The sequence below is a fragment of the Chanodichthys erythropterus genome, chromosome 11 (assembly GCF_024489055.1).
Source record: "Chanodichthys erythropterus isolate Z2021 chromosome 11, ASM2448905v1, whole genome shotgun sequence".
Classification (NCBI taxonomy): domain Eukaryota; kingdom Metazoa; phylum Chordata; class Actinopteri; order Cypriniformes; family Xenocyprididae; genus Chanodichthys; species Chanodichthys erythropterus.
This window is the reverse complement of record NC_090231.1, coordinates 12,999,093-13,011,073: the sequence shown is the minus strand read 5'-3', so window position 1 is coordinate 13,011,073 and position 11,981 is coordinate 12,999,093. Positions and strand designations below refer to the sequence as shown.

Genomic DNA, 11,981 nt, shown 5'->3' with positions numbered 1-11,981 from the left:
ATATTTGTGCATATTTGTCATTATAGAATGTTGCTTCGAAACAAAGAGGAAATAAAAGGCAAACAATTTCGTGTGAAAAACTGATATCTAGTATACTGGATATTTGGATTCAGTGAGTAACACCAGACACATTGCCTGTTAATGTAATAAAAATAGGATTAACAATAACAATGTAAGCTGCTCCAGGAAATTATTACATATTTAATATGTTGTTCATCAGCATTGTCAATCACAATGTAATGTCAAAAAAATACTAATTAGGGTATTAAATATGCATAATTATTTATAAATATTTGATGTGATAAACCTGCTAGTTCAACAAAATTGCAAAAAAAAAAAAAGATTGAAAATATGTTATATTTTAATTTATATTATACGATATGAAAATGTTTATATATGATCATATTTTTTGTGTATATAAAGTACACACATATATATATATATATATATATATACAGTATATATATATATATATATAGTATATATATATATATATATATATATATATATATAAAAATTATATCTATATATATACAGTATATATATACAGTATATATATATATATATATATATACAGTATATATATACAGTATATATATACAGTATATATATACAGTATATATATATATATATGCAACTAGTTAACATGTTTTGTAACTAAAAATTGTAAAGTTTCTCATCTAGGGACAGAGGAGGATAAATGTACAAAGGAAAGTATATAAAGGTTTTCGTAATTTCTTTAAGCTTTTGTAGATTACTTAAACCTGTGGTGCAAATACATTTATAAAAACTACAAATATTGCTATAGTTTCTAGAAAACAATGCTTAAAATGATTTTAGACAGTACAGCATGTCACAGTGCAGGACAGTGCTGTGACGTCATGTCAAATACAGTGTGAGAACACTGCCGTCTCAAGATGACAGTTAAGAGGTGATCTCATCAGTCTGTGTCGCAGTGTCCATGAGCCCTGGCTCTCGCCCCAGTCTGCGGAGTTTTAAGAGGTAATCAGAGTGGAGGGAGGAGTCAGTCAGGTCCACAAACTGCCTGTAGCTGGCCTGCACCTTCTGAAAGAGAAATGGAAGCACATGAACATGCTGATTTCATTTAGACAGATGCAGTTAGTTAGACAGGTGCATTCATCATAATGACCAAAGATGGAAACGTCCTCAAGCAAAAGGTCAAATGCTAACACTGTTGTCTCTTAAGACAGGGAGGGAGGAACCAGGCCCGATTCCAGATTCAAATTACTGAGGGTGCTTCCAAAATTAGTGAGGTCACTCTGGTCAAGTGCAGATGTAATGTGTAAGCAATGGCTCCACCATAACAAGAAAAGCAGTGAGACATTTAGGATTATTTACAAGTCATTACTTTAAAAATATCTTATCTATTAGCCTATATTTACATTGCTCAATGCGTATGACATATTTTTGTCCCGTGCTATGGTTAACATACATTAGTTATTGTAATTTCAAGAATAAATGTAGATGTATGTAGATGTCACTTCCAACACTTCACAGTGTGTAATCAGTTGTCGGTCTTTAGCAGCATGAAAAACAAACTTTTATTAAAATTCTGAATGAATTACATAGCCAAAACAATGTGCAAAGACCACTCCCTTTATAATCCCTAAAAGCTGTCACTCATTTCAGTTCATTGCAATCTCACTAAGTTCCGTTATATTCAATGAAGCCGTCTGCACAATGAATCTCTTACATCATGTTTTTGTTTATTAATGAGATTCACGAGCATGCAGAACTCAGTGCTGAACAAAAATACTCTGGCGTTTGACCGATGAGTGGATTCTGATTAAATGAAAAAATGATTATCTCAAAATTTGTTTTTCGTTTCTGCCAGGGAAGAATAAAAAATAAAAAAAACTAACTGCAACTTTTTATCTCACAATTCTGAAGTCTCATTTCAAAAAAGCAACATTTTGAAAAAGAAATTTCTGCTTCTTCGCCTGTGTTTTGATCCAGAGATTCTGTACTCTTTCAGAAGATGCATAATAGCGCCCCCTACAGTATAACAGGAAACATGGATAAAATTTCGGCAGGGAAGCACAGTGTCGTAATTCATAATTGACGAAAAATTACGTTAATGGTGAGGAAAAAGTTCATAAGAACCAAACGTCAGAGGACGTTCTGGCTAGGGAAGAGACCGTTTTGTTATTCTGTCATTTTTGGTGCAGGGTGTTGCAGATGCTGTATTTGAGCAGGTCCCATTTTAGAGCTGTTCATTTATTCATGATGACCTCATTACAGGGGCTGACCTTAAACTCTGCTTCATACTGAATGCGCTCCCTGCAGGCCTGCTCCAGACTGTCTTGCAGCTGTTGTAGCCTGGAACACACACGCACAGTCACGCACGACTTCAAAACATTATTAAAAGAAAAAAAAAAGTGCTGGAGAGGCAGTGTTGATGACGACCGGAACAAAATCTATATATTCCAGGATTCATGCAGAAAAGGGAGAAGGCAGAAAGATACAAAGAGAGAAACTGATGAAATTTACAAAAGGTGAGAGGGAGAAAGAGAATAACTGAGATGCATCACAACAGGAATCTGGGCTCAGCAGGAGGAGTGTTTCATGTGTATTTTTACCTGTTTTGTAGCTCAGATATCTCTTCTTCATGTCTGTCCTGTAGGACCCGTTTCTCTCTTTCTGCCTTCATGTCACACTCTTCACGAACACTTCTCTCGACGTCCTGCACACACCTCCTCACACTTTCCTGAGAGACAGAGGAAGGCAATAAGCAGAGTGACTCACGATTCTCTGAAATACTTGATTCTGATTGGTCAGATTTTAAACTGGGCAGATTTTGTTTCTTTAACTATTTACAGTACATATATTAGTATATCAAATCAGTAGTTAGTCAGTTAATCAGTAGTTAAATCATAAGTTGTTAATGGAAGCAAATACTCAAATAAAACTATCATTTTCTTATTGACTTGTCTGACTTTCCTACAAAAGAACCTGATGCAAATGTTCACTTTGCACATTATTCAACCACACACAGTGTTGCTATTTGATGTCTGTAAGGGTTATGTTTAGTTTTAATTCCCCTGTTCCTGTTTGCCTGAGTTCTAGGCTGCGTCCTAAAACCTAGGTAGCTGTCTTGCTGCTTCGCTGTCTTATAAGAGAATGACTTGTACGGCAGCGTTTGTGCATGAAGGCACCCCACGAAATTGATTTCGGACAGACTTCTGAGGCAGCGTAACAGTTTAATGATCTACAGCAATATAGCGCGAGCTTTGGTGAGAACTAAACAAATATTTAATTACTACAGTAGTAATTTCTCGATAGAAATGATATCAAAATTGAAATATGCTGGTCAAAATCGTACATTTATACACAAACTGTGCAGCAAACGCAACTTTCGGAAGCCATCTTTATTTTTCTAGCTCAACTCAACTGTCAGAATGGAAAGCACAGGATTGTGGGATATCAAAGGCAGCTAAGGATACATCTATGCTTCCTTCAAAAATCGATCTGAGCAAGGTATCTCACAAGACAGGAAGTGATGCTAGCATTGGATTCGGACGTGCCTTGATGCCTTACTACCTTGAAATGTGTCCTCAGAAGGCAGCATTTTACAGTTTTCGGACGCAGCCAACCTAGGAAGCTGTCTTGCTGCCTCGCTATCTTATAAGAGAATGACTTGTACGGCAGCATTTGTGCATGAAGGTACCTCACGAAAATGATTTCGGACAGACTTCTGAGGCAGTGTAACAGTTTAATGATCTACATCAATATAGCGCGAGCTTTGGTGAGAACTAAAATATTTAATTACTACAGTAGTAATTTCTCGATAGAAATGATATCAAAATTGAAATATGTTGATCAAAATCGTACATTTATACACAAACTGAGCAGCAAATGCAACCTTCGGACGCCATCTTTATTTTTCTAGCTCAACTGTCACAGAATGGAAAGCACAGGATTGTGGGATATCAAAGGCAGCTAAGGACACATCTATGCTTCCTTTAAAAATCGATCAGATGAAGGTATCTCATGAGAGAGGAAGTGAAGCTAACATTGGATTCGGACGTGCCTTGATGCCTTACTACCTTGAAATGTGTCCTCAGAAGGCAGCATTTTCCAGTTTTCGGACGCAGCCCTAATTTCTAGTTTCTAATTGAGTTACACACCTGTTCCCTGTTCTGTTGATTATCTTCTATTGTGTATTTAAGCCCTTGGTTTTGCTCAGTTCCTTGTCCTGTGTTAAAGGAATAGTTCACCCCAAAATGAAAATTATCCCATAATTTATTCCGTATTTCACCTAGGTGTATATGACTTTATTCTTTCAGCCAAACACAATCTGAGTTATATTAAATAATATCCTGACTCTTCCCAGCTTTGTAATGGCATTGTGTCTGAGTTTTGAAGCTCCAAAAAGCACGTCCATCCATCATAAAAGTAATCTATACGACTCCAGTGGGTTAATATATGCCTTCTGAAGTGAAACAGTAGGTTTTTGTAAGAAAAATATCCATATTTAAAACTTTATAAACTGTATAGATCAGGGGTGTTCAAACTCAGTCCCGGAGGGCCACTGTACTGCAGAGTTTAGTTCCAACTTGCCTCAACACACCTGCCTGAAAGTTTCTAGTATGCCTAATTAGACCTTGATTAGCTTGTTCAGTTGTGTTTAATTGGGGTTGGAGCCAAACTCTGCAGGGCAGAGTATAGAGAAACAGAACCACAGAGCAAAATAAAATGCCGGTCATGAATTGGAAGTCTAAAACGAGGATTTCTATGTAAGAGGAGTTACGTTCTATGTCATACATTGGGTCGAGGGAACGAAGGAACCAGTGGAAAATTAGACGTGCAGCACTTTATTGCCCCAAATAACATATTAGACATGTTTATATACAAAACAAGACATTATTTAGTGCTCTTATGAAGTTGACCTTAAGGTCGATCACCACAATATAGGTTTATCTGGTTTAATATTGTGGGAACCAAATGTCCAATTATAAAGATAGACAAACGAAGACCAAAACACACAAACCTGAGTCTCTTCTCGTACAGTCTGTATTATTGTCTCTCTGGTCTCCTCTGCCTCTTTGTGCAGCTGTTCTCGCAGCTTCCTGCAGGCCTCCCCTACGGCCTGGACCTTCTCTTCCTCCATCTGAGCCCTCAGGCATTCACAATGAGCTCTGAACTGGACCTGCAGCTCGACCTGCAGCTCTCGCCTCATTTCAGCCTCCAGCCTGTCCCTCGCTCGCAGGGCCTCACGAAAGCGGGCCTGCAGACTCTGGGGAAGACGTGAAGGAGATAAAATAAAGACGAGAAGAAAACTGAGGAAGAGGGATAAAAGCGAATGTGGAGGACAGAAAAGGATGAATTGAAAAAGAGAGAGAAGGTCAGATGATGAAGATGTTGGGGTGAAAGCGGAAAGTGGGAGATGGAGAGGTACAGAGAGCACAAGGAGACAGAGGGCGTTAGGGAAGGAGAGAAAGAAAGGGATGGATGCTCAGTGTTGGCAGGGCAACTGTACTGAGCTTTTGAAGAGAAGAGTCGTCTATGGGTTTGGCTGCTGCTTGTTTTCCCTGGAGAGCAATTACACAAGCAATTACACCCTATTACAAAAGCTCTTCTCATTTCTCTGACACAATGGCAAAGATTTGACTGCTACTGGCATTGGAGTAGCAACTGGATCATTTATTAAATCTGACACTCGGATGCAACGAGGAGAGAAATTAGGGATTATTCTACTGCTGGACAGGGAAAAAGAAGTTGAATTAGAAGCTGACTCTTTTTATCAGAAAGTTTTAATCAAGTCCTAATAAAATCTCTCCAGACTGCTCCCCTGGAGACTGAAATATGGCTTTCTGAATTCCAGGAGACACAGTGTTACAGTCTAATATGTCTGTATTAATTACTTTTTCGACATGGTTCACTTGAGGATTACAAATATTCACCTCCTCTTGTAGTCTAAGGGCAGCACGTTTCTCCTCCTCTGCCAACTGCTTAAATTCCTCCATGGCAGGGGTGTCAGGCTGCTCCAGTCCAATCGCAGGTCGTGAATTGAGAGAGTTTGAAGCCAATTTTAAGTGGTTGTCTGTTCTGGTGTTGGGAGATGACCACGGACACAACTGTTCTCCTAGTTCTGAAAGAAGTAGTTTTAACTTGAGAGTCAGTGGTTGTAACAGGTGGCAATCGTAAAAAATTACATATGGCTTTTAAATATGTATTATAAACAGAAGATCTTATGCATGCTTCATAAGGAAGTGTCCCAGATGCACATAGGAAAGAAAAACATAAATGTTATCTCTAATATCTAACTCGTTCATCTTGGACACTGACAAGATTTAATGGAGAGCAAATGAAAACTTTGGTTTAAGTCTTTCCACATGTTTCTGCTGTGGAAAAAGACCCACATGACTCTTTCTAGAGTTACAGATGAGAAACGTCTCAAACTGTGCTCAGATTTGCCAAGTCTGTAATGTAGAGATTTTTCCAAATATCTCTCATTAAATTCTTCCAAGACGAAAGTATCTGAGAAATGTTGTCCTTATTAATTTACAATTCTATTCTTAATGTCAACAGTTGCCTTTTGTCTACTTTTTATTTATCCTAAACCAGATGCAACCGTTGTCGGTAGAAGCATTAAACGACCATTGCAAATCCATTTGTCCTTCATATCAGAAGTAGCGCAAGCAAGTGGAGTACATCAGAAATAGAACTGGTCATCAGTTTACTGTCGGAGATTTGTTGTCACGTTGCATCACGCCGCATCCAGTGTAGACAGCATCACTGATTATAATCCGGTTGTTAAGTCTGACGTCACGCGGCAGCGCTTCCGGGTCCTAACGCTCTATCTCATACCACAAGAAAACAACAAATGGTGCTAATATACACACACGATGTGGTGTAATACTACAAAAAATATATAATTACAACCTTTATCTCCATATCAAAATTCCAGATGGCCAGACAATGATTCATCTTTTATAAATCATTAAAATATTAATATCTGTGGCGCTGTGAGCACGGAGACTGTTGTGTAGACTGTAAGTATTTAAAATGTTTAACTTTTTTAAATGATTGATGTTTAATATGAATAAATAGCGCTCATAAACGGCCGTCGATGGCATTCTAAAGTGAAACGAGTCGAGGCTTGGACCCGGAAACGGCGTTCTTTATGTCACGACTTAACAAGCGGATAGGTTCTATTTGCATTTGTCGTTTTGTCGCGCCCCTTGTGTCTAGAGTCTCTAGACTATAGGAATTTGAGCAGAAATATCTAAAAACACACATGAAACATAACCAAGAACTCCATTAGCTTGGGATAGTTCACAAAAAATTTCATTCCAAACCTGTATGACTTACTTTCTTCTGTGAAATTCAAAAGAAGACATTTTTCAAATGTCATGTAGTTATTTTGTTGAACAAAAGTAATAAAGGTTTGGAACAAAGTGAGGGTGAGTAAATGATGAATTTTGGATGAAATATTCCTTTGAGTTCTGAAAGAGCAACTTCTAAGCAAGTATATTTTGTTTCTCTCAAATACATATTCTTTTTGTGCAAATTTTTGACCTCTCTTCCTGTATTTCTCCATTTGTTGGACAAAAAGACCAGTAGCAGACACTGCAGTAGTAAATGCCAAAATCATTAGGCTGGACGTGGGAAGGTTGATGGCACTGATTGCTGTGTGTTTTGCTCTAGTTGTCTGAGGCAGAGAGAATGTTCTGTGCTGCCCTTCGGCATGAATTCAGATTACTCTACTGGAGAAGAACCTAGATGTGACCTGGTATGCACTAATGAAGGCTTGAAGAGAGAGAATGTTTCTGTGGTATTAAGGCTACACTCACCCAGAATGTGTGTGTGGAGCACTCTCTGTGTGCTCAGAGTCGTCCTGTTCACCATCTTCTCGAGAGACCTTGTGTTCCACATTTTGCCTCCAAAAACACTGCACCTTGGTCCACAGAAGCATCAGAGACTGGCTCTTAAAAACTCACAATTTCCTGCCCTCCACCATGTCTCATTCTCTTTCGGGATTTGTCTTTTCTCTCAGCCTTTGACTTGATGATGGTCGCTTAGCAACATGGACAACAAAACAACAGACTGCGCTGCTTAGCATTCAAGAATGATTTGATCCAAGAGATTTCAGACAAGATGCCTGCCAGCGTGTGTGTGTATGAGTGTGCGTTTGATTGTGTGGAAGTGTTTTATGAGCAGCCTCCCACTGCGCTAGTCATTTGAGATGTTTTGCTTCAGGGTTCATGCTCATTTGTGGGTCACATTCTGTGCAATATAAAGAGCCCAAAATGGAATATAATGCTCAAAATGGAATCTCACAGATATTTTGAAGTCAAAACATATAGGAAGTAACAGAAATATTCTAAAATGATAAATCAAATTAAAAAACAAATGCAAAAACTAAAACAAATATTAAAAATTACATATTTAAATTTAAATTAAAATAGAATAAAACAACAACAGATTTTTACATTTTCTAAAAACAATATGACTGGTGCCCATGCAAAAGTTGCTGCCATGATGCTAGCTGTCCCTGCAGCAAATACCCACTGAGGTGCCACAGGGCTCAGTACATGGACCGCTTTTATTCTCCCTTTACATCAAATCAGTGTTCATCACTTCTTATGGGTTCCTCTATTATACTCATGTAATTATCTTATTTCATCCCTCTAAAGACCAGGTATCCTCATGAATCACCGCATGTCTGACAAGCATTAATGCCTGGATGAAAGACCATCGTCTGAAGCTGAATTTATCAAAAACCTCTGTTCATCCCAGTGAACTTTGCCAAGACCTCATCATTCTCAACTCTTTTCACCCACACAGAGAGCAAACAACCTTCCAGTCACACTTGACAACTTCTTGCCATTTGCGCCCACATATGAACAAACCATCAGATTCACCCAGCAGAAATCACTATACAGGATTTACCATATTATACATTATCGACACAAACTGATAAGTGAAACGACAAACAGCCACCCACAAATAGTCTATAAACAAAGCATCAGGCTGTCTTTGAGTTCACAAGAACGGTTAAAGTTACTCGTCAGGCTACAGAAGAATACCAAAATCCCTCCGTTAAATTAGGTCTGCTCTAATACATTGAGAGTCACGCAGAGCTAAAACAACCCAGCCACAACACATAATGGACTAAAATAGTCTTAAATAGTCTGGCATAAAATTCAAACATAAGACAGCATAAAAAAACTAGATAAAAAAGTTTGAAGATAAACTTTAAGTTGGCTTGAAAAAGCCGGTCCAGAAAGTTTGAAACAGTTTTAAAAGTTTGAAGTTTGAGAGTTTTCAGTTTGAAAGTTTAAGTTTTAGTTTAGTAGTTTTGATAGATAGATTCTGGATGGTTGCTAGGGTGTTGCTATGTGGTTGCTAGGGTACTCGGAGTGGTTGCTAAGGTGTTGCTAGGGTAATCAGGGTGGTTGCTAGGGTGTTGTTATGCGGTTGCTAGGGTATTCGGGGTGGTTGCTAGGGTGTTGCTATGCGGTTGCTAAGGTACTCGGGTGTTTTTTCAAGCCAACTTAATAAATAAATAAATAAAGACGTACCTCATTGTTCCTCCTCGGCTACATTCAATTTGACCATCAGTTTTCACACTTTTATGTGAAAAAAAGCTTCAAAAATTAAATATTTATTGTGCCCTTTACTTAGATTAATTGAATAAAATGTGTGTTTTTAAAAGTGTGCTGAAATCATTGAGCTTGCACTACACTAACTGACAGCTGCTGTGATTACAAAGGAAAAGCGAGGTGTCATTTATTCACAAGAAAAGTTGTTTTTCTTAAGATTTTTTTGAGTATTTCATACTTCTCATTAAACCTAGTTATTTTATAATGTTTCATATTTAGTCCAAAACGAAGTAAACGATTAGAGGAAATGGCTGATATATGCGCAAATAAATGCTACTTTGCCGCCACCTGCTGGTTAAAGTGGTAATTATTGTCTTTTTTATTTTTAAATAAGTGTTTTCTATCAAATGTTGAATTTCCTACATTTTTAAACATTCACAGTGGGGACAATCTCAGAAGGATGAACAAATAATGTTTGTGCTCATCACATTAAAAATAACATTTGAAGTGCTGGGGAAAAAAATGTTTGTGCGTGTCTGATTACAGACACCGTGTTTTTAAACGGTCCCAATAGCTTTGTCTTTATTGCAATCAATAAAAACTGGTTTATTGGCAAGTAAATGTGATAACTGCATTAAAATATGAATACAACATTAAAAAGTCAACCATTGATGGTTTTATGTCGATGTACAGCGAGTACAGAATGAACAGCTTACAGTTCACCGGAAATGCCCAAGCTGGCTAAACAACAACCAGGAAGTAACACCTAAACACAGGTCTGGGGTCAGCTTCCTTTGCTGTATGAGTTAACATGTACTAAACATGAGTGGAATTTGCACAGCAGCTCCCAAACCCCTTGATGCTCATGACAAGAATAGCATGTGTAGTTATCTTTATTGAAGTGAATTAGGTTTAAATCACCTCCATGCATGAATGAATGATATTTTTTTGCAATTTTACACATAATAATCCACGATGGTCACATTACACAAAACTGAAATTGCACGTCAAAACACGTTGTCAATATTTTTTGAAACCCCCCAAAATTTCACAAATCACGTTTTCAAGGGAGCCCATGCAGAGATTGTATTATTATAGGGAGATAAGAGGGTCTGTATCTTTTACCATTGGAGAAAGCGTAACGTCTAACTTAATCACGTGCGGCACCTCTCAGCCTATCATGTAATGGCAGTGACATCAGTCACAACATTCCCGAGCATGAGGTCTCTGCAGAACAAAAGTGGGCGTTTCTGTATTTGTGGGTATTTTCAAACTGGTGGGTGTTTAAATATCATGCAATGAAAATGATCTCCTTCACCCGACCCCACCTCTAAACCCTACCCACACTCTGATGTGGGCAAATCGGGTAACGCTCTCAAAAACGCCCGTTTATGGCCTCGCCCATCAATCATTAATGTCCTGCAGAGACCTGTACTTGACATTCCCTAGTCTGCCTTTTCTTAAATAGTTCCCAACAAAAGTATTGTTTAGTGTAAAACATGCTGAAGATTAGCAAACAGACTGTCCGTTAATTAAATAATTAGCTATTTCCCCCCAAAAGCTGTTTAATCAGCATAGTGAAGCCTCTCATCCATTGACATCCATTCAAAAAACAGCCTCTTGTCTCCTTCCCTGCGTACCGCGGGGGGCGGAGCTTTAGTATTAGCCGTTACGCTTTTTTGGCTAAACATTACATGCTTGTCTTCCAGTGGCTTTGGTCAATGTATTTTAACAATTAACAAGGCCGATTATGAATGTAAATTGGTACTTATGAGAGAGAGAGAGAGAGAGAGAGAGAGAGAAGGGAGGGTCAAGCTAGCCTCTGTTTTGTTTGACAACACTTCGGACGTCAACAGGAAGTTACTCCACCCAGGATCACTTAGAGCACCTTTAATCAAAATGTTAACTTTGTCTTTCAGTGAAAATGACTTCTCTAATCATTTAGTCAACTTAAAGGGTTAGTTCACCCAAAAATGAAAATTCTGTCATTTATTACTCACCCTCATGCCGTTCCACACCCGTAAGACCTTCGTTAATCTTCGGAACACAAATTAAGATATTTTAGTTGAAATCCGATGACTCCGTGAGGCCTCTATAGGCAGCAATGACACTTCCTCTCTCAAGATCCATAAAGGTACTAAAAACATATTTAAATCAGTTCATGTGAGTACAGTGGTTCAATATTAATTTTATAAAGTGACGAGAATATTTTTGGGGCACCAAAAAAAACAAAATAACGACTTATTTAGTGATGGCCGATTTCAAAACACTGCTTCAGGAAGATTCAGAGCAAAAATTAATCAGTGTATCGAATCATGATTCAGATCGCGTGTCAAACTGCCAACAGCTGAAATCACATGACATTGGCGCTCCGAACAGCAAATTCGATACACTGATGCATTTGTGCTCCGA

The 11,981-nt window shown here is 38.1% G+C and overlaps 1 protein-coding gene across 1 annotated transcript; it reads right to left on the bottom strand.

The window, feature by feature from the left end:
• Positions 1–713: 713 nt before the first annotated feature.
• On the bottom strand, positions 714–9,582 carry si:dkey-111f13.5 (uncharacterized). Its single transcript, XM_067400879.1, has 6 exons — positions 7,818–9,582; positions 5,925–6,112; positions 5,012–5,257; positions 2,601–2,728; positions 2,271–2,340; positions 714–1,065 (listed from the first exon to the last, which is right to left on the bottom strand). The coding sequence occupies exons 1-6, from the start codon at positions 7,897–7,899 to the stop codon at positions 925–927; spliced, it is 855 nt and encodes a 284-aa protein (XP_067256980.1). The 5' UTR covers positions 7,900–9,582; the 3' UTR covers positions 714–924.
• Between the last annotated feature and the right edge of the window lie 2,399 nt (positions 9,583–11,981).

Excerpts from the sequence above, each read along its gene's own strand:
- si:dkey-111f13.5 (XM_067400879.1), bottom strand. The coding sequence starts at position 7,899 with ATGTGGAACACAAGGTCTCTCGAGAAGATGGTGAACAGGACGACTCTG. Across the intron at positions 6,113-7,817 it reads GCTCCACACACACATTCTGG|AACTAGGAGAACAGTTGTGT; the intron begins GTGAGTGTAGCC and ends TACTTCTTTCAG. Across the intron at positions 1,066-2,270 it reads AGTATGAAGCAGAGTTTAAG|AAGGTGCAGGCCAGCTACAG; the intron begins GTCAGCCCCTGT and ends TTTCTCTTTCAG.